Below are 27,688 nucleotides of genomic sequence, written 5' to 3' on the forward strand. Positions count from 1 at the left end.
ATTCCACGCCTTTTGTTTAGCATAAATTCAGTGTCTCCCAGGCAAAGATAGAAACATAGTTACTAAAGCTCATGTGTTCCTTATGATTTCCAAGAATAAAATATAAAAAACTGCTTCATGCGCCCTCTCTGGTGGCGCAGCAGGTTAAAGCATAGCACTAAGAAGCTGAAGTCACTTCAGCATGAGTTTGATCCAGCCCTGGAGGTCACCCACATGGCGCAGCAGACCTCTTCTGACCCGCCCGCTGCTCCCCTTCAGCAGTGTACTTCATCGGTCTCCTATTCTGCTCCCCACTCTGTCTCTGGTGAATCCTCTCACTGCCCCTGCACCTCTGGCCTATACCCCAGTTCTATAGCATAAATAAATATGTTTTTAAAAAATGCTTCATGTCCTTCCTTCCACTCCAAAAGTATGTGTATACACACATATATGTTATTAAGTTAATTTCACCTGCATTTTACATTTTTAAATGTGAAGATGCAAAATTTTTAAATTATGTCATGGGGTATGCATATACTGCTACTGGACAATGCTGCTACATATATCCTCAAAGTCACTTTGTTGAATAAGTTGGCCTTTACTGGGTATAATTAAGTTGTTTAATCTGCTGTTGTTGGACAGTATGGTTGTTACTTGTTTATCTTTTCTAAAAAGAACCTCAGTAAGTTGCTAAACTTTACTGGGTATAATTAGGGAGCAAACAGTAGGGGAATATAAAATTGTGCTAAATTTTCTACCCTTCAGAAAATCATAATACAGGACATGGGATAGATTATCATAAATGTTAATTCATCTGTCATGGACCTAAATTCATGAAGCAAGGTGCTGTGTTTATGTTCTGATATAAATCCAGGGACTACAACAGTGCTTGGAATACAGGGGGCACTAAAAAATTTACTTGAAGATTAATAGGATTCCAACTGTCTCTAGCATTCTAAGATGAAAAACTAAACCTCTTGACAATGCAGAGGGGAAAAAAACCAGGAAGATGTTAAAAGCTTTAAAGCACACGACTTTTAGTTTTCTGAAGATGATGTCATCTCCACCTTTTTTTTTTTTAATCACTGACCATCAAGTGGAAAAGAATTTGGCAACACACAAATTACTAACAAAAGAGAATAAAACTTCAAATTACCTATTAAACTACCATTGCCAAAAGTCCTCTTGCTCACTTCTGATGCCAGAGGTCAAGACCCTGCATCTCAAACTGGAACCTTTGGATAAACTGTGTATCTGGGTTCTTATCCTAGACTAACTGAATCAGAATTTCTGGTAGTTGAGATTATAATAGCTGACTCCTCTTTAGAATAAATCTGGAAAGCCTTAAGGCTAAGTCCAGGCAGCTATAATTTTCGTAAATAAACTTTTATTGGAACATGGTCACATCCATTTTTTACCTATTTGTTATGGACACGTTGGCATTACAACTGCAAAACTGAGTGGGTGTGGCAGTTGTGGTGGTGCAAGGTCTAAAATATTTGTCAGTCATCTGGCTCTTTACAAAGTTTGCTGGTCATGATCTAGTCTTAAATTCTATTCTAGACCAATTTAGAACACCAAGGTACTTGGAAGTACTGTTTTCAGCTTTAGGAATAAAGTCAACTGAATTATGCTTTGCCATTAAGACTTGCACTGACATGGATTTTTTTTTAAAAAGATTTATTTATTTATGTATACAGAGCTGGGGTACACGTCAGAGGTACAGAGACGCTGAGAGGATTCATCACACACAGATCAGGGAGCAGAACAGGCAGACAGATGAAGTACACTGCCGAGGGGAGCAGCGGGCAGGTCAGGAGAGGTCTGCCAGCCATGTGGGTCACCTCCGGGGCAGGTGGGGATCGAACTCATGCGGAAGTGGCTTTAGCTTCTTAGTGCAGTGCTTTAACCCGCTGCACCATAGGGAGGGCCCTGACATGGATTTTTAAAAAATCTCTTAAACAACCATTCCTGTAGGAATGGTTCTGACATTCTCCATTCTGTCATTCTCTCTCTAATGAGGCCCTGAGACAGCTCTGTATTCCCAGTATACCAGCAAACAAGTTTAAAAACCAAAGCATTACAAATTACATCTTATCTCTGTATCCTCTCATGACAATTTCTAGGACTTGGAACCTCTTTTTAGGGCAAAAGAAAATGAGCCTTGAAAAGAGACCAGCTATAGAATGGAGCTCTTACTGACCATATAGACAGAAGTTCAAAGACTGGCCTGAGTCTTACACCTAGCAGGATGAGTTGATATAGCACTTTTAATACATTCAGAAAAATGTAACCTGATTTTTCAACATTCAGGATCTTTTCCCACTTTATAAACTAATGAGATACAGATCTATAGTAATTACACTTAATCACCCCCCTCAAACACACATCCATGAAATTCCTAATTCAGACAAAATGGTACAAAGGTAAAACATGCTTTGGCTAATTTAGGCATCTTATTTTACTTACTTAGGAAAACAAATGTATTGTGATAAAATGCCAAATTACATCTTAGTCACAAGTGAATGGTCCAGCTTCTATCTTAAAGAAACTGGAAACAGAAAGCAACTTAATCCCACATGAACAGAAGAATTGCAATGTTAAAAGCAGAAACTAATGAAATAAAGTGCAATCAATCAATGAAAATAAAAGCTTACATTTTTCAAAGATCAACAAGACTATTAAGCCTCTAGCTACACTAAACAAGGAATAAGATGCAAATCACCCATATAAGAAGTGAATAAAATATTGTAAATTTGGGAACAATTTCATGTCCTTATATTTGGCAACTTAGATTAAAGATACAAACACTACCAAAGCTACGAAAACAAACAAAAGCAAAAAATAAATAACAAAACCCAACACTAGTAATAAGAAAATTCATAACCTGAACACTCCTACATAAAATTACAGAAACTGAATTAGTAGTTAAAAATTTTAGTTTTCTCAGAAAGAAAACTTCAAAGCCAAATGGCTAATAACTATATGGTGAATCCTACCAAACATTTAAAGAAGAAATTACATCAAGTATACACAAACTCTACCAGACAACACAACAAGAATTACTTTCCAAATACTTGTTTTGAGGTTAATAGCTTTCAGACAGAAAAATCAGATAAAAACAGTACAAGCAAAAGAGAACTGACCAATATTTCCCATGAGCACAGAAATAACTATCTTCACAAAACACTAACATATTCAATCCAGCGAGAAAGAACTGGGTAATACATTACAACTAAGTAGCATTTATCTTGGAAATGCAAAGCTGTTAAGCATTCTAAAAGCAAGAATTCCACCATACCAACAGACAAAGGAAATTCAATCCTAGGGGGTGGTATGTTTCTTGTTTTGTTTAAAAAAACAAACAAAAAAACCAATAAACAAAAACCATTACATGACAATTTAGGGGACTCCTATTGTTGTGATATGCTTCTTTTATAGAAAAAAAGCACATACATTTTTAGTATTTATCTGTACCTTATTGTGAACCAGTCATTTTCTATCTCCGAAACATAGCAAAAGCAGATTAAATCTCATTCTAACAAACTTTTAATGAAGAAAATTATGAACATATACATTAGTTGTCAAAAAACATCAATTATAACATAAAATATTTTGTCAAATTGTGTTTAGACATACAGTTGCATAGATATAAAAAAAAGAACTTCAGTAAAAAAATTAGACAAGAGTTGAAGTTTACCAAAAAGAGATATATTGACACAAATTAAAACAAAAGGATTCTCAACATCATTAGTCTTTGGAGAACTGCAAACTAAACTACCTATCACTACACACTTGAAAAGTTATATCCACAAGAAAGCCTATACAATACATCAAAAGAGAATGAACAAGCAAATTATTCTTCCACACCATGGAAAGCTACTAAGCAATAATGAGGAACTAATATTGATACAAACAATATCACAGAAGAATCTGCACTAGATGGTGTACAAGAGTCAGTTACAAAAGGCTTGGACATATTTGAATAATACAATAAGCATATTACATTAGTCTAATTACATGACACTCCATAAAAGGCCAACATATAGGGATAGAGAAAACAACAGCGGTTGCTAAGTGCTAGGTCAAACTTAGAACTGTACGCTCAGCATGAATTTTATGGTATGTAAATTATAACAATAAAAACAGTAAAGGTACTAGAAAATTAATGTGATAAAATACAAAAGCCACAGTCAAAGTATGAAATTATTTTATATTTAATCTGATTAGCTATGCTACCTATCAGTACATTTCAAGCAAAAAGAGGTAATATTTTAGCTTTATAAATTAAAAGTTAATCATTATTATTTAAATTTTTTAACCAGATAGGGAGAAAAAAGTTTACTATATATTATCAAATCACAATTTTAGTAACTAATGCACCCATTATCGGCTGTGTGCAGACCCAAACATCATGCGATAATGAAGGTAGGGTATACGAACATTATTTTCCCAATAACACAGCTAGTAAATGTAAGTTTAACGTATAAACAGTAAGTATACTCAAATATTCTGTAATTGCTATACATTTTTTAAGAGGAAAGTAATCAGCAGAGTCAACTGTCTTTAAAAGGAAAAGAGAACTAAATGACAAACTTACTTTATGTGAATAGGTGACCTTACCCCCATTTTAAACCTATGAAACATGTTATGTTTAAATATGAAATATGGAAACCAAGGCTTTGGAAGACGGCTGCCCACTCGCCCATTTCTAAAGGAAAAGAGGCAGAACTAGGATTCAAATTCAGGGCACTGACTCTTCAGACTAAAATCTTACTGTCATTTTCTCTCTGCTCATTTGCAGTTGCTTAAAGAGAAAGCTCAGGGTTTATATGTACCACTAAATTTTTTTAAATGAAATGATTATATTCTTCCTTTTAAAAACTGAGGTAAAATTCACATAAAACATTGTATTAGCTTTGAGTGCACATCCTTAATCTCTTAAAGCAGGAATAAAAGCAGCAAATACTCCAATAAGCAAAAGGATATATGAAAAAGTAATCATGTTCACTTTTGACCTTAATAAAGAATTTATTGCAACTCTAATTTTAAACAAAGGAATATAGAAAAGTTTTCCCCCTTTCTTCTGGCTTCCTGACATCTGGCTTTCCTCTATTGTTTTCAACAGCTGCCAGTATCCTGAGTTATATACAGATTATTTACTGCAACAGAAACTTACCCTGTGAAGCGTCACTGTATGCTGTTCCCATATAGCTGTTTCCTCCATTACAGTGCTCTGACAAGGGTAAAAAAAAAAGAAATCATCTTTTAAGAAAATGTTCTTAATAGTAAATAAGAACACCCAGTAAATAATGTAGCACAGTGAAATACTAAATTCATATTATTAATAGTAAGGGCTACTCTGAAAGGAGTTTAATAATTTTGGAAGGATTTTTGTTTGTTTTTGTTTTAAGAGACAGGAAACTACACACAGGAACTTCCTCTGTTTTTAACTTCATCTGGAAAGATGCCTCTCTCTGTTCATTTCATGCCAGCTGAAATCAGTATGTAAGCTAATTCTGCAAATTTATACTTAACACCAGACAGAAAAGAACAAAAATTGGAAAAGTATTATTCTGAAGTATCTAACAACACAAAATATTTAAAAACAGTTCTCATGTCATGCAAAGGAAATAAAAGTCAAATACCTAAAAACTCAGCAGTTATAAATATGCATGCTATGGGAAAATGGTAAGGCGGCTAAAAGATCTGGACAATGGTTGCATTAATATCACAATCAAACACTACTGCTTCCTTCTAGTTTCAGTTGTGTAACAGAATTTTCTCAAGCTTTGTTTACAACCCTAAGAAAAAAGGTTTTTCGATCATATGGTATAAGCATGCAAGAAGCAAAACACAAAGGAACAACTCCAAACCACCCCTGCCATGAGAAATCACCACGAAGTGAGTGATGCAAGTTCCAACACAAGTCATTCCTCAAACCATATAGTTCAGGTTCTACTGTCAAGACTCTTAATAGAGAGGAAAATAAGATACCAAGGATTGAGCACTAGCAATTCAAAACACATTTCTAATTAATTGGGTTCATTACACTTGGAGACTTACAGTAATTGTTTCTTTTTTTTAAGATTTATTTATTTATACATTCAAGAACTGGGGTACAGGCCAGAGGTGTGGGGAGTGGGGGCTGTGAGGATTCACCAGAGACAGAGTGGTGGGGAACAGAACAGGCGGACTGACTGAAATACACTGCTGAAGGAAGCAGCATTCAAGAGAGGTATGCTGTGCCATATGGGTCAGTGCCCTGGCATAACTCATGCTGCACTGGCTGCTTCCGACGGCTTCATAGTGTTGCACTTTAACCCACTGTGCCACTAGGGAGGGCCACTAATTCGGTTTCTTTTAATGTTACCATCTTATGGAATTGGTGTTCCCAAAATAAGTATATTACAAACTTAAAAAAAAAAAGATATTTTTTTTTTCAGAATTATCAAAAGATAGAGTGGAAGGAGAGGGTGTTGAAGCATGATGTGCTTTGAACTTCATTCATTACCCACGGCTACAAATGATTATTTCATAAGAGATATCTGTTTTCTATTATAATGCTGTCATTAGCATCATGAGAATATGCCAATCAAGGTGCCAGGGACCCATTTTTCTTTTCCCACAGCAACTTTAATCTAAGGTTAATGCCACTTTATAAAATGAATTGCTGCTAAAAAAAAAAAAAAAAAAAAAAAAAAGCCTGCTTTCCTAAATTCAAAGCCACCAGATTAACTTTCCTGTCAGATGAATTAAGAGAGGAAAAGAAAGGATCTCTGTTCATTCCCATAGATAAGAACTGAGAACCTCACCAGTGTTTTGTTTCAATCTTCCAATCAAGTGCAGCAAAACCTCCCTTTAATGAGATCTTTGCTGGAAACAAAGGTGTTTTGTTGTTCTTGTATTTTTTTAATAAAAAAATGACCAAGTTTATTATGTTAAAAAAAAAACCCTTCATCAATATACAGCAGTAATGAGTAAACTGCTAAATATCTAGAGTCCTACTAAAATATACGTGATACAAGTATTGATAGTTAATTGCCGTTTTGTACAATTTTAGCTGACTTATAAATTCACTTCTCTGTTAAAGCCAATCAGAGCATATCAGCTTGATTTATCAAAAGGGAGACTATGGACAAGAAAGCAACAGAACAAAATATCAAACTCTTGAGAATGTTCCCTAAACCAATGTGATCTATAATATAAAAACAATCACTGTTACTATGCCCTGACAATTCTTACCACCTCACACTCTCTCTCTCTCACACACACACACACACACAAACACACACACTCACTCACTCACTCACTCAGGAAAGTGAGAGGGAAAGACAACTGTATTCCTTGTGGAAACCATAAACCACTTGTCATCTCTTCTCCACTCTCCAGACTTTGATTTCCTTCATTCAAAAAGCACAGCAAAAATTTTATCCATCGCTGTTTTTATATAACCAAACTGATCTTCTGAGTAGTTCTGCATGAACTGAGGGATGAACAGATGAATATATACATAGATTTGTGATTGTGAAGACACAGTAAGATAAACTGGTAGAATTTTAGTTGTAAGGATTAAAGTGTCTATTGCAAAATTCTTAACTCTGCTATGCTGTGAAAGCTATAATAAAAATGCTAGGAGAAAATAAAGGAGTCCTAGAGTAAATCACTCAGAAACGGAATACTAAAATTGGTATGACATTTTAGTACTAGATTTACTGAGTGCTATTTTCATATCAACAAAAAAGTTCATCAGTCAATCAGGCTCCTTGGAAAAGGGAGAGCAGTGTCCCCTGGGCACCGAGGAAGCCAGTGGTCTATGTAGTGGCGCAATGGAGGTGCAGTGGAAGTTCTTACTTATATCACTGTGAACCCTTTAGCTGTATTTTATCAAATGAATTTTTCATCTATTAAAGTGATTTTTAAAACTCAGCATTATTGTTGTAAACTTGTCATTTTTTTTATATAAAGAAAAAAAGCGGGCCCTCCCTGGTGGCACAGCGGGTTAAAAGCACAGCACTAAGAAGCTAAAGCCTCTTCAGCATGAAGAGGGGGTCACCTCTTCCCCACCCCAGAGGTGACCCACATGGCGCGGCAGACCTCTCCTGACCTGCCCACTGCTCCCCTCAGCAGTGTACTTTGTCAGTCAGCCTGTTCTGCTCCCCATTCTGTCTCACCACCCCTACACCTCTGGTCTGTACCCTAGTTCTGAATGCATAAATAAATAAATCTTTAAAAAAAAAAGAAAGAAAAAAAGCAAGATATATAACTGCATACTTGTACAAGGAACTTCTAGTAAATCAAAACTCTCATTTCCAAAGCATTTAGGCTGTGGCAGACTAATGAAAAAAGTGTTATTCTTTAAGCATGGTTCCAGCACAATCATTCCCTAGTAACTTTGAAAAGATGCTGTTAAATGAAAAACTAACTAGAGCAGAAATATCAAGATCAGAGCCCAAATTTGCCATTAATGACATAGGTCACCTTAGTTTTCCTTACTATAAAATAAGGGAACCGGATGTAATTATCAAGCAAAAAAGTCCTGCCAGCTCTAAAATTCTATCAGACTATATAATTCAGGCTATAATTCCAATTGTAGACCAATTATAATTCCAATTCAAGCAGGCTACAAATTCAATAGGCAGCACAGCACTGCAGACATCAAGTGAGCTTGCAGGTCATGGTTATTGGTTTCTAAGCTCTACGGACATTTCTAAGTCAGCATCAGCTGACTGGAATCACAATTTCTGAGGAAGCAAAAAGCTGCATCTCAGAACTTGCCAAGAGTTTGTTTGGTTTCTTTGTTCTAAGCTCCAGCTGGCAAAGACACTACTCAGATCACCAACTCTCAAAGGCTCCCTGCCAAAACTGCAGATCCCAATTTTCAGCAGTTTCACTGTCCTTTAGGGCAAATTAGAGATCAAATGGGGGGGAAAGAGGAGTCCACAAGAACTGACAGACAAGATGAAACTATAACTGAAAGAAGACCAAGTCCAAAATAGAATAAATAAGGCAAGTGTTCTCCAAGAGAATAAAAGTATTAACTCATTATCTAGACATATTGCTAGAGCATCAGTAAACTGTTATGCTTATGGCTATAATTTACAAACAGACTATACAACTACTCTTTCATTCGTTAAACATATCAGATATGCTAAGTGCCACAGAGGCCAAAAACAGGTCCTTCTTCTCTAGTCTGCTTAAAGAGAAGGCTTACAATGCTACATAAACGATGTACAAGAAGTGTCAGGGAGAATAGAGGATTCGGTATGATACAAAGGTCAGAGATTGAGTTCCTGAGAAAGTAACACTGGAGTTCAAGTTTAAAGAATGGTAAGGGGGAAGGTGGGTAAACATGTTTCAGGAGAAGGGCACGTCAGCACGGTGGTAGTGCTGCACACATACGCTAGCATGGATGTGACTGAGTTGTACAATTCACGGATGGAAAGGATAAAAAGACAAGATGAAAAAAGACCATCAAAACAGACCTTGTAATGTAGTGCCAAGGACTTCAAATAGATTGAGAAGACACTAAGAAGCTTCAGACAAATGATATACTCAGAAGTCATCCTAAAGGCTACACATGGAAGATGGATTTAAGGAGGGAGTTCAGTTTGAAAGTTAATGTGAAAAACTGGGCGGAGTCAAATATGGCTTTTAGGTGTCTGAACTGGGGAGATGTGTGAAAAAGCAGTTAGAATAGACTACAAATTCTGTGTTAGACAGACATGCTCAATTTTTTAAAAAAATATTTATTTATTCATACAGAACTGGGGTACAAGCCAGAGGTGCAGGGGCGGTGACAGGATTCACCAGACAGAGTAGGGAGCAGAACAGGCAGATCAACAAAGTACACTGCTGAGGGGAGCAGCGGGTGGTCACGATTGGTCTGCCACACAATGTGGGTCACCTCCAGGGCAGGGGATCAAACTTGCACTGAAGCAGCTGCAGGCACTTGCAGTGCTGCATCCTAACCTGTTGTGCCACCAGAGAGGGCCCCAGACATACTCAATTTAAGATGCCTAGGGAGGTATCAGAGCAGATACAGATATAGGCAGTAGGCAGCTGGCTATCCTGACTGAAGATCAAGACTGAGATCTGGAACAGATAAGAATCTAGGAGTAAGCAGCATAGTAGCAGTGAACCCAGGAGAAAAAATACAATCACCAAAGTATTAAGATGACCCTGTGGACTACAAATATTTTAAGTTGGGGAGCCAAAGGAACTTCTTAAGAAACAGGAAAAATCTGTGTAGTTAATATAAAACATCAATCATTGTTCAGAGAATATAACAAAGACAGAAAGAAAAAACAAAATACAAAAAAGGAAGAGACCACCAAAGAATAAAGTTTCCATCTATTTTTTAAAAATCGAGGCCCCTATCATTAAAAGTATGTATCTAAAATAGTTTTACAGTACTGTCTGTACAAGTAGTAAGGGGAAAGGAACAGAGTACAGGAATAATATTTGAGTCTTTGTACCTGACCCTTAGAATCAGAGTATTGTTTCATGATATATATCCTACATCTTTACTTAAAAAAAACCATCAACAAAACCACTGAAACCACCAAGGGCTGGAAGTGGGGGAAGAAGAGTGACAAAATGGAGTAAAAATAACAATAAATGAACTTAAATGTAAGTGAATAATGTGAACTGACCATTCACATTATTGAATAATAGAATATAACTATTATTTATGGTAAACAGTATCTTGATTAATTGCTATGAAGTGAAAGGCAAAAAGAATGGTATAGAAACTCTGTAACCTACTTAGTATAATTATTTCTTTTTGAGGATGGGTAAAAGTTTGAAACTATCTTATTTGCATAGTAGAAGTCGACAAGTAAATATTTTATGGATAATGCAAGGTAGGCTACTCTAATGTTGGAGGGAAAAGTACAAATAAAAGGAGAAAGGCTAAAATATGAGACTAAAACCTGAGATTAAAGTATAAAACCATGGTTTTAAAACTGAGTATTTCCTAGCTGTCTGCTGAGAGAACTTAGAAATGGAAAAATAATAATTGGTCCATGGCTGAAATCGGGGAAAGATAAAATGTACCTGGACTATTATGTGCTACCAGAAATGAAGGGACTTCTCAAAACACAAGGGGGTTTGCCAAAGAACATGAAAACCAAAGTGAAGGAGGTTAGGTCAAAGCTAGGATAACTTGAGCAACAAAATAATGACAATATTAAATTTTAATCCATGGATAAAAGATATCCATGAGTCCAAACTGATATAATCAATAAATGAAAATGGGACAGTTTTTCCTTACAGTGGAATTCTGATGACTAACTGTAAAGAAAGAGTGGGGTACAATTATCACCAGGCAAATCCTACCAACTATTGCAGACAAGATCCATGAACACACTGCTAATATTAGTGGGAGAAAGTTTGAGAGTAACAGAATCACAACAGTCTCAAGTGATCTCCTACAAAATATTTATCTATTATAAAACAATAGTGACATTATAGTGAAGTAATACCACCTTAACGAAAGTGATCAAGGTAAATATCAACATCATGAACCTCTTCTACGATGCACCAGGGACTGGTATGATTTTTATATTACTCTTGCCGAAAACACATCATCTTATTCCAAGGAAAAAACATCTGACAAAACAAAATGAAAGGCATTCCACAAGATAACCCATCAATTCTCTCCATAATTACTAAGGCCATAAAAGAAAGAGAAGACTGTGGATCTCTCAGAGTTTCAAAATCACCAAAGAGAAGCATGAACTAACTGCAAAGTGGAACCCTGCAACACAAAAACATGGCAAAATGCAAATAGTCTATATTTCTGATATTTATTGTATCAAACTCATTTCTTATCTTTGATTAATTGTTCTATGGTTTTATAAAATGTAAGGGGAATAGGATGAGGGCTATCAGTGAATCCTAATATTTCTGAAATTTTCCTCTAACAATTACAAATAAAATTTTTTAGAACAACTTTACAGTTTCCAAATACTGAGGTATATGGAAAACCATGATACACACAAAAATAGTCAATGAAAAACACCAAATGTGTGGATTCAACAAGTCATATTTCTTTAAAATGAGTTTCCTTGCTTCACCTTAAATCCTAAAACTATTTTAAACAAAATCATAAAATATCTAAAATAAAAAGGCAATAAGCTATATTTCAATCACACACTCCATCCAGGAGATTACTCCGAGCTCCAAGACCAACTACTCTGAGGCAGAAAATCTTAACCACTAAGTTGATTAGTAGTACTGATCAAGTTTCAGTAAGAAGGGAGTAAAATAAATTAGTTTTAATTCTAATCATTTATATAATAAACATATGACTCTTTCCATATATAATAAAGAAGCAATGTCACTTATTTTCTTGTAAAACTGAGTTTTTGAAGTAACCCAAAAATATCTACCTACTCAGTGCAATAATATCCAGAATATAAAAATTATCCTTATCAATAGAAACAGAAAGTCAAACAGAAAGGATGGGTTAAGAACTTGAGGAAGTACCGAGGAGGATAATGAAATAGCCAATAAGCATGTGGTTTTCAAATTTATTAACCAACAGGGGTATAGGAATTGAAAAAAAAAAAAATGCTACCACACACACACAGTAAGTTATGGTGAAATGGAAATATGGAGGGTTAGTGACCAATCTAATCAGCGGAAAGAAAACTAATCGCACTGAAAAGCTGGCAATAATAAGCAAATTCAATAATCATTCAAAAGAAACAAACACTTACTATAAGAATACTCACAAAAATTCTATTAATAACATGGTAAAAAAAAAAACAATCTAAATTGTTTCACCTAACAATGAAATGGAAAAGTATGTGACATTCACTCAATGGTATATTTCAATGAAAATGAACAAGCTCTAACTATACAAACCATCATGACCATCATACTATTTACAATACCAAACAAGTCTTTAGACATACAATATTTCTATTTGAGTTTTCTATTAACAGGTAACAACAACAACAAAATACTGGAAATGAAATACCCTCCAAGAAGGCATGAGCCTTATCAGCTAAGGCCTTTTAAATAAGACGTACTGTAATAAGCCTCTGTAATTGAAAGTGTGCTAGCAGTGCAGACAAATACACCAGTGAAAGAGAATAGAAGTCCAGAAATGGAGTCCAAAGATAAATGGAAAATTAATATATGAGAAAGATAACATCTCAAATCACTGGTGTGAAGATAACCTTTTTAATAAATGGTGCTTGTACAACTGGGAAGTCATTTCGAAAAAACAAAATTACATGTACATTTCACCATGCGTAAGAGTCAACTCCCAATAAATTAGGGATCTAAATGTAAAAATATAAAACCATATAAGTACCAGAAGAAAACTCATGAATTTCTCTTTAATGTTAGTGGAAGGACTTTTTAAGTATAACTCAAAGTTCTAAGGAAACAAAATGAGTTTGGAGTACAAAAAAAAAATTACACAACCTTCATTCCTAAACAAACACCAAACACGAAAACAAAATGTCTATAAGGTCTTAAGACAACTGACAACCTAGGAGAAAATATTTGCAAACTGCACTACTTATGGTCAAAAGTCCCTACCACATCAAGCAGTAAACTGCAAATAGGGAGCAGCAACAACAAAAAATCAAAATGGAGAATGGAAAAAAGAAACTTCACAAAAAGGACATTAAAATGGTCCTCAAATATTTTTTAAGATATTCAAACTCTCTCATAGTTAGAGAAATGCAAGTTAAAATTAACACCAACCTGGCCCCCCTGTTGGCGCAGCGGATTAAAGCACTACACTAAGAAGCTGAAACCACTTCCGCATGAGTTCGATTCTGGCCTGCCCCGGGGGTGATCACATGGTGTGGCAGACCTCTCCTGACCCGCCCACTGCTCCCCACTGCTCCCCTCAGCAGTGTACTTCGTTGATCTGCCTGTTCTGCTCCCACTCTGTCTCTGGTGAAGTCTTTCACCACCCCTGAGTCTCTGGCCTGTACCCCAGTTCTGTATGCACAAATAAATCTTTAAAAAAAAAAAAAAATTAACACCGACCTGCCATTTCTCACCTATTAAACTGGCAAAAAAAACTAAGAAGCCTAACAACACAGCTTGGTAGCCTGGTAGCATTTTTAGTGGAAATGCATTAGAACGGCCTTTCTGGAGGGAAATACGCCAATAATGAACAAAAGTAATATATATAGATAACTATAACTAATATATACACACACACACATATATACATACGTATATACATATATACATATGTGTGTGTGTATATAGTTACCTTTTTGACCCCAAGTTTCCACTTCTAGGAAAAGCACCCTGAAAATAAACCTCCAACAATGTGAAAATATTTGCTATATACATATGTACAAGGTTATTCACTGCAGCAATGTTTATAAATGCAAATACTGGCAACAATCTAAGTGACCACACATGGGAGAGTGATAAATTACATCTGCACAAGGGAGTATTATAAACTAACAAAGTAAAGATCTCTGAAGACTGACAGGGAACAATTTCAAGGACATAACCTTAAGTGAATAAAGCAAAGTACAAGATTATCCACAGTATTCTAACCTTTGTGCAAGAAAGGAAATTAAGATTATCTGCTCATTCGTGCAAAACAAATGTGAAAGTGCTAAACGAAAATATGATTTTTTATAATATAAATGAGAAAAGAGTGGTGAGAAGAAAGTGGATTTGGGGTAACAGGAGTAAGGAAGAAATGACACTTCTGAGCAACTTGGGGGGAGGGGCACAGCTTTGAACTACAGTAATATCTCACATACCTCTACACAGCAAATAATTAAAATCAAACAATGAATGAGGTAATGGTGGTCTTGGCTTTGGGACCCACAAAGGGCATATATACAGTTAATAAAACTATATGTTACAGTGAATACCATAACTGGAAAGAATGGGGAAGAGAAAAAAAACCCTGAAAAATTAGTATTTTTACTGGATACTTTAACAAGGCCAAAGACACAAAGAAGTATACAGAAATACTACTTCTCACAGCTACAGGTAAGATGGGTTAATATTCCTGTAACTATTTCATTAGTAAATCAGTATTAAATAAATAAGTGAATATATTATAATTAACTAAACTCCTCCTGTCAGAGAAAATAATCATAAAAAATGGAAGGCTTGAAAAAAAAAAAGGGGGGGATCAAAATCAAAGTGCCAGTGTAACCTTACATTTAGTACATGTATAGATAGTTAGATACAAAACTAAATACAAATACATCTGCCTAGCTGTGACAGCTGAAGAGGCCCAGAAACATCTAGTCACAGTGAGCACAGCTAACAGTCTGCTCTTGGCTTCTAACCATCATCCATTCTTTGATGAGAGGATCAGGCTCTTAAAATACATGGCAGGTGAGAGGGGTAGGGCAGGGAACATGCAACATGACCCGGAGTACCTCTACCAGAAAGTAAGGATGTGCAGAAAACAGAAGCATCACCCATGCCATAATGATGTGTGTAACAAAATGATTATGTAACAGACTGCATCCATGGAATAAAATCAAAATTATCTTGCCCAAGCTATTTTTGGACAAGATAGTAAGAATCTTGGGGTATACAGTAAGTTCCTTACCAAGACATCAAGGCCAACATCACCAGCAGCCAGACACAGAACCATCATATATACCTGTTGTCTTGATATGATACACACACCATCAGTCTTAGGCATTCTTATTCATATAAATATATATATAAAAGCATAATCTCAATGTAATCCTGAGACATCAGACAAACTCAAACTGAAATATCTTAAACAGTAGCTGACCAGTACTCTCTGGAAGGGTCAAGGCCATGAAAAACGAGGGAAAGACCAAGAAACTAGAGGAAATATCATAGTTAAAATGGTGTTAAGCATGGCTATATGCATGAAATCAAACATTAGAATTAGTTTCATCTGCTTATTTTTAACTTTTTAATGTGGCTAACACCTTAAGTTATGTATATGGCTCATGTGACATTTCTATTAGACAGACCTGCTCTAGCTCTCTTCACAAATTTACCAGAAATAGAGACGAATACTGCAACTTCAAGAGGGATTCCAGCACCAATACTGCAGAGGAAGAAATTCTGCAGAACAATCCTGTGCTTCACCAGTCAAAGTGCAAGGTGAGCAGGGGGGACAGGCAAAGAGAGATGGGGGAATCCCACTAATTCTAAGAAAATCAGCAGACATAACAAACCACCAGAGTGGAGAGAACCTTAACTGGATCCTGATTTTGAAGAAATTTAAATAAGATAATTAAAAACTTTACACTGAGTAATTAATTTGAATTAAAAATTTTTCAAAGTGTGATGTGGTAACAGTTGTTTTTGAAAAAATGGTTTTTATCTAAAAAAAGGACGAAACTTACAGTCTAACTATAGACCTGAGGTATAAGAAAGAGGTGCAGAGGAGGTCAAAACCAGAAGGAAGAGCACAAGGGACTATGTTCATGTGGTGGTGGGAGAAAAGAGACTACACTTTAGGGGGAAATCAAATATTGTACAAAAAAGAACAATAGGCCCTTCCTGGTGGCACAGCAGGTTTTTAGTGCAGCACTGTAAGCTGGCCGCAGCTGCTTCGATTTGATCCCCACCCTGGAGGTGAGGAGGTGACCCACATGGTGCGGCAGATCTCTCCTGTGTTGCCTGCTACTCCGCTCAGCGGTGGACTTTGTCGATCTGCCTATTCTGCTCCCCACTGTCTCTGGTGAATCCTCTCACCACCCCTGCACTTCTGGCCTGCACCCCAGTTCTGTATGAATAAATAAATCTTTAAAATAACAACAAAGAAAATAAAAATGCATAATCAATTAAAAATAGTTATTATCTTTTAGATATATTCAAATACTAACACAGATGCAAACACAGGTCTGAGATTCACTTCTAATTAATGAGGGAGGAAGGACAGAATCAATGAAGTATACACAAAAGCAGATCCGTTGTTTGTGTTGAATGCACTGGTAACAATAATGTAGACAGACATTTCGTTGTATTCATTTAATTTTGTACGGGCTTGAAATTTTTCCACTTTAAAAAAGGAAGGTAACTTGAGGGAACCAGAAATTAAATATTGATTGAGAAGAGTCAAACCAAGAATGACTGCTGCACCTAAGACGCCAGGCCACTGAACAATTTTCCATGGGCTAAGCTACTCCATCAGTTGTCTCTTCTTTCAGAAAAGAAACCTGCAGCTAGTCTAGAGCTACCCTAGCACTTCCTAGGAATTTCTAGGCTGAATTTAAACCGATGTATTACTTGTACATGTATAATAGAACAAAAAAGTCAACTCTAGAGGCGGCATCAGAAATTAAATCACCAGTAAACAAATAACTACTAGTTATTGTAAGAGTGACAAAAGGCAAGTGTTTTGCTTAAAGGGAAATTCTGTTTAAAGCAAAATTCTAACCTAATTTCTGGGCACAAGGCAAAGTTTTGGGGGAAAAAAATAGTGAGGGATAGGGATAGGTGCTAGGTGGTGAGGGATGGAGAAGGTGAAGCTTTCCAGATAGGAAAAAACAACATGAACAAGAGCCCCAGGATAGGAAAGCACTCTCTCATTAACCCAAAATAACCAGTCCCTGTGTTGTGCTCTGCAAAATGAGATGCAATCAGTATGACCTTTGTCCTCATGAAGCTTACAGCCAAGTGGGAGAAGTGAATGATCAAAAATTTCACTACTAAATATATAATGACAGGCTTAAATCAGTATTACAAAGGAAACAAAAATAGTGCCATGAGAAGAACTCAGAGGAACCTGGCAGGAAGCACAGTACCTGTTAGGAACTAAAAAGAGAGCAACAGCATAGTTGAAGAGACCAAGGAAGCGAAAGATGCAAGGTGAAGCTTATTAACCATATCAGATTTTGGTCTTTCATGTTTAAAAAAGCAGTAAGAAGCCTAGGAATCGTAGAATGAGTGTATGTACTGGAGAGAGGTAGGGAAGGGCACTAATCAAACTTGGATTTCAAAAAGCTTATTTAGAAAACCAAGATTGTAAGGCGGCACATACCACTTAGGAGGCTATCATTTGCATCACAAGAACACAGAAGGTTATGATGTTTGTTGAGCAGAAGGAAGATAGTAGTACAGATGAAAGACATGGAAAGAGATGAGGTGCTCAGGAAATAAAAACTGAATACTGCATCAGTTAGCACACCAGACGGCAATCCCAGCTGAGCCAGGTGTACTAGATGAAAATTTTTAATTTCTTTCTTAATCCATTATCCTAAAGATGGCTCTCTTAATGCTGTTGTAATAAGTATCCCAGGAGCTAACGACATTCTCTGAAAAATCACAGCACATCTTGCTGAGCGGGGGCTCACTCCTAACCTATAGACTGACCTCTGTCCAGTATCAACCATACATGAAGGAACAAGCAAAACCCTCCATAATTCCTGCCTACCTCTCCTCTGATACTCAGATGGGTTTTACTTAAAATGTTTTTAAAAGATTTAACTAACAAAAGCTTATAAAAGATGTCTCATAACATAAAACTTTATTGGTATTAGGCCCTGGGTTGAGCATACAACAACCCCGAGTGGGAGGTGCTGCTGTCATCATCAAACAAGAAAACACCCTCATCACTGTATGTGTGAATTAACAGCTAAGTGGTAGAGCCAAGACAAAGATAACAGAATCTACATTCACAGTAAAATGACAGAGTTAGGATCCAGGAAAATCTTTTCAATCCTTATCTCACCTGACCTCTTGCTATGCATGATCTGGCCACTCCTTTCGCTTGACTCTTTCTTCCCTTGCTCCACTACAGTCATATCAAATACTAACGAAGAACTTCTACTATTAAGAGAACCACCAGAGAAAAGCAGACAAGACGTGAACATACCATGAACATGAAACAGGCCATGCTCAATCTTTTCTAATTATAGAAATGTAAATTAAAATTACAGTGAGATGGCATTAAAGACTTTCTAAAGGGCTAAAATTAAAGTGTCTGATAATCGCAAGAATTGGTGAAAATGCAATTTCCAACAGCAGAAACAAAACTATGATGCAGTCACACAACAGAGATAAATGATAAATGAAGTCATATGCAACACAGAAACCTTAAAAACAAAACAGTGACTGCCTTCTTGGAAGAAGGATGGATGTCATTAGGAAGGTCACAGCATATAAATCATAGGATCAGGACAGTGGCTACCTTAGAAGGGTGATGTTATTAGGAAGAGGGAAGGGGGAAGTGTTTATATGCATTCACTTTATAATTCATTAACGTATATTTGCTTTATGTGGTTCTATATAGGTATTACATTTCACAATAAAACAGTGTAAAAACTTAGTCAGTTGGCAACATTTAAGTCAAGGTAATTTACATAAAAATCCAGACTTACAACTTGCTTTGAAAAACTGGAAGATCAGGCCTGCCTTCTTCCATGAAGACAGCCAAGTGAACTGAACTACTTCCTTAGATCAGCTTGTGCCCTTTGACTGCTGGGTTCCAGCTTTTATGACTCATGCTACTTATCTGTCCTAAGACTCACCTAACACCATCCCATACTCATGCCTCTGTCACTCCTCTGAAACACATGAATATATAAGTATGTGCAAGTATGACTTATAGAGTGTGCAAGCAGGTGTGTGATTAGCTTAAGTAAATATAACTTCATATTCTCATCTATAAAATAGAGATAATCGTAGTAGCTAGCAGAGTGGTGAAGATTAAATGAGCTAATACATTAACAAACAAACAAACAATTTAGCACTTTTCGCGGAGTCAGCACTCCAAATTAGAGGCCATTGTCACTATAGACACATATTTCTCCTATTTGCAATTAGAAAGTAAATCTACTTGCCTAGATACTGTCTTCTGTTTTTATGGGCAATATAGCATATCACAATACGGGCTGGTATGCATCAGTTTAATTAAATACTCCAACACTAGCTGTTTAAAAAAAAGTAAATAAAGTTTCCAAAGTCTCTTCAAATGACACCACTGGGAAAGACTTTCTTTGAGAACTATTTGGTTTTACTTGTTTTTATCCAAAGTATGTACTTCTGATTGTGGCTTTTACTGGTCTTATCAGAGTCTAGTTAATGGATACCTACTAAAACATACTTTGATATGATGGATTTTAACTTTGGTAATAAAATACCCTAAAAATTAAACAACATGTGAATATCAAAAGCAACTTTCACCTAGCTGTTAGCCGCTAATATGCTTATTTAATTCATCCTTCAGACATAGGTATCCAAAACAAACCTCCAATTCAAACTACTTTTCTTCAGTGTGAATTTGGCAATAAGCCCTCATATAAAGGAGCACTATGAACTTCATACAGGAATACAATGAAAACTAATGTTTCCAGTTACAAAATCCAGTATCTCACAAACACAATGCTGAGCAAAAGAAGCCATCCACAATAGAATTCACAGGTGTGTGAAGTTCACAGATAAAACCACAGTTTAAAGATTACATGACTGAGAGGTAACGTTAAAACGGTAAGTTGGTGGCGCAGCGGGTTAAGGCACAGCACTGAGAATCTAAAGCCGCTTCCGCATGAATTGATTCCCGCCTGCCCCGGAGGTGACCACATGGCTGGCAGACCTCTCCTGGCCCGCCCGCTGCTCCCCTCAGCAGTGTACTTCGTCGATCTGCCTGTTCTGTTCCCCACTCTGTCTCTGGTGAAGCCTCTCGCTGCCCCGAGCCTCTGGCCTGTACCCCAGTTCTGTATGCACAAATAAATAAATCTTAAAAAAAAAAACAAACAAAACGGTAAGTTGGAAAATGATAACACTGAAGACAAGACAATTGTAATGTGTGGGGGAGGAGGCTGTGATTCAGAAATGGTTTATTAAGGATTCTACCACTGCAGTGTTTGTTGCTATCTCTGCACATCATTGAAACTCTCCCTGACTACAGAGCAATCTCAAGCACCTAGAACTGTTATATACTAGGTAGTCAAGAAATACCTGACTGTAAAACAGTTTCAAAAATGTAAACAGTTACATATTTCAGAGTGCTAGATGCTTTAAACAAAAAAGTAAGTAGCAAATGTTTTTATCCACTTTTCGTGTTAGTGTAGTCAAAGAGTTACAATATATTTTTTTAATCTTTTTCTCCTGTTGAGATAATTTTACCAAACCCATGCAAACCACCTTTATTTGAATGTATCCAGATTCAACCCAAACAAACAGAAAGTAATAAGGAAAAATGCACACTCAGGCCGTATCAACTACAGACAATCTAGATACATCTAGACTCCACGCCTTCCACAGCCAAAAAAAAGCAGAAGACTGTACTCTAAGAAGACAGTAAGTGTGCTCATATTTATTTTTAGAGTAAATAATACAAACTCTTTGGATCTTCAAAATGAATTATACATTTCACAACTATTGAGCAGTTGGAGACCATAAGCTTATAGGGGACTGGAATCCAAAACAAAATGTTCTTGATTTGTGTTTCTTTAGCTAAGGAAAATAATTTAGTCATTACTGATATCCTCTTGGATTTTAGAATTATATATTGAGAACTGATGGTAAATTATGTTTAATCCAGCCACCAGAAACTGTTATATAAACTTTAAAGATTGTTACTGACAAGAGTGAAAATTCCTAAGAAAACCAAGAAAGTGTTTGTTCTTTGGGAATGCACACTATTTAAGAAAACAAACCCAAAATGTTTTATTAAAGAAGGTATATGCTAATCGTTAAAACTCCAAATTAATATTCACATAGTTGTGTATTATCTCTTGCTTTCACTTCCCTTTGGAACACTACAATGACTGAGATCATTCATCAGACAGCTCACATCCCAGCATTCTACCAAATACAAGAGTTAGACTGTATGGATATATGACTGAAATGAACTGACAAAACAAACTAATAAGAATTTATCTTTTGATCTATTCCAAAGCTAAGGGCCCAGACTCAGTTTTTAACATTGTATCTACACAACAGGGCTTTACAATAATTCAGTATTTCATAAATTTTGTCAACATTGGTTTTCTCCTGTTCTAAAACAGTACTATAAGTCAGTCTTTCAGAGCCCCTTCATTTTCATCCACTTTTAGACTCTAAAATGAAATTCCCTACCCAACTACTCACCACACACTTAGAAAACTTAGCTGGTTAAGAAGAATGGGGAAAAAAGTGCCTGGCTCACCCATGGAAGAGCAATCTGAAGCCTCTCTTGTCTGCAATAAACTAACATTTACTGTTGTTGGTCAGAGATAGCAAAAGCCCTATTTTCATTACTTGCTCATATTGGAAAATACTATTCTGAGACATGCTAATTTTAGACTAACTACGAAATGCTGCTGAACTATCCCAATGTCTATCTCTTTCCAGATAATTGAAAAGTGTTAAATTAGTAAGGTTTCTCAAGAACTGCCTTTCAAGATTCAACTCTACAAAGCCATGCTTCCAGTCAAATGCTTCAAATATCATAATAGTCAGACATTTCAAAATGTCATAAACCGTCTTCCAATCTTATCTAATATTTGATCAAAAACTCTACTAATAAAAAATAACTTTGCTCATTCCTCTAAGCTTTATCTTCAGGCATTACTAAATCCTCCTGGATTCTAGTCCTGGAATACACTCCTAGAATGAGCAGTCACTGAGCAGTGGCACTGATGGGTGACAGAAAATCCTCAAGAATTTAGAGAACAGGATCCACTGTATCTCCACAGACTGAATTTTTACTGGTGCATAGCTATGCCAAGAAACAGTATTACAGGGGCCTCCCTGCTGACACAGGAGTTAAATCTCAGCTCAAGGAAGCTACCCACAGCCACTGCAGTTAGGAGCTGACCCACATGGCACAGCAGACCACTCCTGTCTCGCCTGCTGCTCCCTCTTAGCAGTGTGTTTCAGTCAGTGTGCCCGTTCTACTCCCCACTCTCTGATGAATCATCTCACCCCCTGCACATCTGGCCTGTACTCCAGTTCTTGCATGCATGCATAAATAAATCTTAAAAAAAAAAACAGTATTACATTTCCAAATTTTTCAACCAAAATTTTTATTTTTTAAAAAGATTTATTATTTATGTATTCAGAACTGCGGTACAGGCCAGAGGTACAAGGGGGTTAGAGGATTCACCAGAAAGAGTGAACAGGCAGACTGTCCAAGTGCACTGCTGAGGGGAGCAGTGGGCCAGACAGGAGAGGTCTACTGTTCCATGTGGATCGCCTCCTGGTCTGGGGATCAAACTCTTGCTGAAACAGCTGCGGTTAGCTTCACAGTGCTGTACTTTAACCCGTTGCGTCACCAAGGAGGGCCCCAAAATTATTTTTTTTGAAAACATTTTTCCTCAGCAGCCTGATGATCTCTCTTATTTATACTCAGTTTTATTCTTAGAACTGTACTGAGTTTATATTTGGCCTCTAAATAGAAAAAAAGATTAAAGAGCAAATAAATGTGAACCAGTACGTTGTTTCCAGGATTGAAAGAGAAGGTTGAACTACTGTAATCTTTTTCTTCAAACCAAACAGGAAACAGTCCCACATATGCTGCAGTAGAGTTCCAAAGTCACAGACTGCTTTCAAACTCATTTGCTGGTGTGGATGGCTGTCTTACAGCCACTGACAATAAGCAATGAACAGCATAATTTCCTTACACATGAAATAAAAGTTAAGTTTGCAAATTCCTAAAATGAAAGCATCATCATTAGAGAGAGAGAGAAAGGTCCTTTCCTAACCACGTAGCACAATTTGTGTCCTTAAAAACCTGGGAGAAAAGGCACCACATAATTTGAAAAGTAACTGTCTTAAGGAAATGTCCTAAAATGAACTTAAAAGTTGTAAATAGATGAAAATACCAGCTAAGAACAAAAGCTACAATTTTAACCATAGTCTCTAAAATGTCAATCAGGCTAACAAAAAATGAAATGTCTTTGCCTTAAATATAAAAATATTTGTAGTGAAAAATAAATCTTGAACAGCAGATACAGAAAAATTTAACTGTAAAACTCAGTAAAATGTGGCAGACACAACCAAGTGAATTCTCACAAAGCACATTAGTTTTTAAGTTTCCCTTTAATGTACTATGAAGCAAATGTGATTTGCCCAGTTAAGTACCAAAATTGAAATAGCCACTCAGGACACAATTCTTATCTAAACCATACTAGTAACTTTGTTACTAGTTTTCTTTTGTTCCCATTATTTAGTTAATTTCTAGTTCTTTACTTTCAAATGTCAGGATACTAAGAAAAATCCATTGTGCCTTATTTGATACAGTAAATTGTTTCCTGAGAAATGGTGTAATTTTCATATTAAACAATTTTCTAATTTTCAACATAACCACAGGAAAAACAATACTGTGCCTACACAGCAAAATGTAATAAATATATAAAACTGTAGTACAGTTTTAAATATGATTGCATCCTTTGAAACAGTCTGCAATCCAAAAGTTACTGCAACTTTCTTCAGTCACTTTCTGTGTGATTCAACCACTGAAATGCTCTAGTAATTACTCACACCATATTCTTAAAAATTAAATAATTCCTTGTGGAGATAAAAGCCACTCTCAAATTCCTCTTTTCAGCTTCTGACTAAGTTTATCTCAGGTACTTTAATAATTCTGTTTGCAAATTTGTATCAATAATGCACAAGAACCTTTTCCTTGACACTTCTTACCCTAGTATTAGATATGCCTTTTCCAATTCAGGTATGTATGTGGAACAATCTATTCCTATACTTTATTCTAATATTTACTATATTCTTTATTTGCTCTTTCTCAAACTTTTCACTTGTATTTTACCAGTGGCCTGAAGCAGGTAATAAACATTTAAAAAAAGAATAACAGGACCTACACTATGTACTGAATAACCTATTCTTTCTCCAATAACCTACAATGTTATTTTTTATCATGTATTCCTAATTTTCCCTCTTACTGGTTAAGTGAATTTAGGCCAATTATCTGTTTCAGTTTCCTCATTCATCAAGTGCAGCTAATTGCAGTGCTCACTGCATAAAGTTGCTCTAAGAATTAAATCAGTTAATCCATTCTAGGCACTCTGGACAGTACCTAACACATTAAATGCTGATCACAACCACTAAAAGCTCATCAATTCCTAAATGCTCTTGGACTCTGTTATTCCACTGTTTATTCTTGGGCAGACAGACTGCACTAAATTACTCTGAAGGTGTAACACATTAGGGGTTTTGATAGGACCACTTTCTTTCTCCAAAATTTCCTGGCTACCACTCGTTTATTAAAGTTGGTCATCAACATGTCAAGTTTTCTACAGTATCTCACAGAGTTCTATTTGAAATTGTACTGCATTAATACACCAATTTTAGGAAAACTGGTAATATTCTATAATATTAACTCTTCATTGAGATAGTGTGTTATCTCATTCAGGTTTTAATTTGTCCTTAAAAATTCAGTAACTTGGGCCCTCCCTGGTGGCGCAGCGGGTTAAAGCACAGCACTGAGAATCTAAAGCTGCTTCCGCATGAGTTTGATTCCCGCCTGCCCCGGAGGTGACCACATGGCGCCGCAGACCTCTTCTGGCACACCCACTGCTCCCCTCAGGAGTGTGCTTCGTCAGTCCTCCCGTTCTGCTCCCCAATCTGTATCTGGTGAAGCCGCTCACTGCCCCTCAGCCTCTGGCCTGTACTCCAGTTCTGTATGCACAAATAAATAAATCTTTAAAAAAAAAAAAAAATTCAGTAAATTGGCCTTCCCTGGTGGCGCAGTGGGTTAAAGCACAGCACTGAGAAGCTAAAGCCACTTCCGCATGAGTTCGATTCCCGCCTGCCCCGGAGGTGACCACATGGCGTGGCAGACCTCTCCTGGCATGCCCGCTGCTCCCCTCAGCAGTGTACTTCATCCATCTGCCTGTTCTGCTCCCCACTCTGTCTCTGGTGAAGCCTCTCACGGCCCCTGCACCTCTGGCCTGTACGCCAGTTCTGTATGCATAAATAAATAAATCTTTAAAAAAAATCCAATAACTTATTGACAGCTAGTACATTCATTACTGGGTATATTTTAAGAAAAATTGAGTGATATCCATCAGAATTTTAAATGCTCATACCATTTGACCCAGAAATTCCATTTTAAAGTTTGGCAAATGGTAGGACCACAGAAGTGATAAATACAAAAATATAAGACTGCTTACTACAAACGCAAAATTTTGAAAACAAAATGTCTAGCAATAAAAAACAAAGATGCAAAGATGATCTGCAGCCTATACGTGGGATGGAAAACTATTTAACCATTACAAATACGAACTAAAGGTACTGCTTAGAGAAGAGTTCCACAAACTCATATAATTTAAAAAATAACTGCAAAATGTCTTCTGTTTTCATTGAAGAGTGGAAAAAAAAATAAAGAGTGGAGGAAACAAAAGATCACATGTGATGTGAAGTACTGACTAGAGCCTGGTTTTTAGGAAGCATGTTAATCACCTTAAAAATTTAAAAGTAACTTGAGGAAAGAGTTGGCTGAGTGTTACTGTATTTCACCTACTTTTTATGACCCGCCCTGTTGAATGTTAGATGTAGTGGGCCCAATATGACAGCATTAAAAAAAAGTTCTCAATATACATTTTACTTGTAAATATTTAAGAATGCAAATGTCCCCAAAATGTAATACTCAACTTAGTGATGCTTTTCAATACGCCATAATACATTTCAGGAGGAAAACGATCGTTCCTAAATCATCTTAAGATGACAATCTACTGAAAAAAGTATCCTCTCCAACCCCAAACGTTTTTAAACTGTGTCTTGAATATCAAGAGCCAGAGACTTCATTTCAAAAACAAAATAATATTCTGCTTAGCGTGGAAACAAAACTTTTCCTGCTCAGAAAGGAAGCCCCCCAAAAGGTAAATTATGTGAACTAATTTTAAAATTAAAGCATAAACCTGGCTTTTATTTTAAATCTCTGAATCAAGTTCTATCTTTATATAGTTCTTAAGATAGTTTAAGCCAAAAAAGCACAGATTAGTGGTTCCTAAAAGAAACAATACTATCTTCCTTGAAAGAATCTAGTCTCTAAATGTAATGTAACTTCTGCCAGCAAGAAACCAAGATCCTGAGTTCAGGAAACTTTAGGACCCTATTATTACACCTGCTCCTAGATGCTATGAATAAACGTAAACATTTTAAACAAACACACAAAACCACTACCTGCTTGAGTACTTTCAGTTTGAAGTAACTGATTTCTAAATGGGGAGATTTTTACTCTACATTTCTATACATATTTCTGTTACTGTTGGAAAAAAACAGACTTACTTTATGAAGAAAAAAGAATAAAATGCACGAAAGGATGGTTTTTAACTGCTTTCTAGGAACTTCAGCTTTTTAATGTATCATATAAGTTTGTTTTGTAGCACAGAGAAAATGGCATAATGCCACAAAACACACGGAAAATGTAATAGAAAAGTGTTACATTTTGCGTACATCTGTCCGTCCGTAGGATTATTTCATGCTACTTTTGACAGTTCAACTCAAATTAAACTAGGATAAAGCATTACGGGGTTAGTATTTCCGTTGTTGCCTTAAATAAATACAATGTGGAAAGAGAAAAAAAAAAAAGAAGTCCAACGTACTAGAGACAGCTCTGAGTGTTTTTGCTGTCTCAATGTCTTATCGCTGGCGAGCGCATACCACGGAGAGTGACATCAGATCGAAACTACACGGTTTCGCCGGTGACCAGCCACTCCTCCAAAGACAGCAGCCACCGGCTGGCTGGAGGTGACAGCCCCAAGCCTGACCCCCGACCCGCCCGGTACCGGGAGAACCCACTCGGGGGCGAGTTTGGCGGCGCGGG

The 27,688-nt window shown here is 36.5% G+C and overlaps 1 protein-coding gene across 5 annotated transcripts in view; it reads right to left on the minus strand.

The window, feature by feature from the left end:
• Window positions 1-27,688, minus strand: part of TJP1 (tight junction protein 1) — a 169,309-nt gene that overhangs the window by 52,405 nt on the left and 89,216 nt on the right. For all 5 annotated transcript variants that reach the window (XM_012732746.1, XM_012732745.1, XM_012732743.1 and 2 more), the window contains exon 2: window positions 5,159-5,215. In XM_012732746.1, coding sequence (XP_012588200.1) covers window positions 5,159-5,206 — 48 coding nt within the window. In that variant the 5' untranslated portion in view covers window positions 5,207-5,215. The remainder of the gene's footprint in view (window positions 1-5,158; window positions 5,216-27,688) is intronic.

The sequence above is a fragment of the Condylura cristata genome, unplaced genomic scaffold (assembly GCF_000260355.1).
Source record: "Condylura cristata isolate star-nosed mole 26May11 unplaced genomic scaffold, ConCri1.0 scaffold00035, whole genome shotgun sequence".
Classification (NCBI taxonomy): Eukaryota; Metazoa; Chordata; class Mammalia; order Eulipotyphla; family Talpidae; genus Condylura; species Condylura cristata.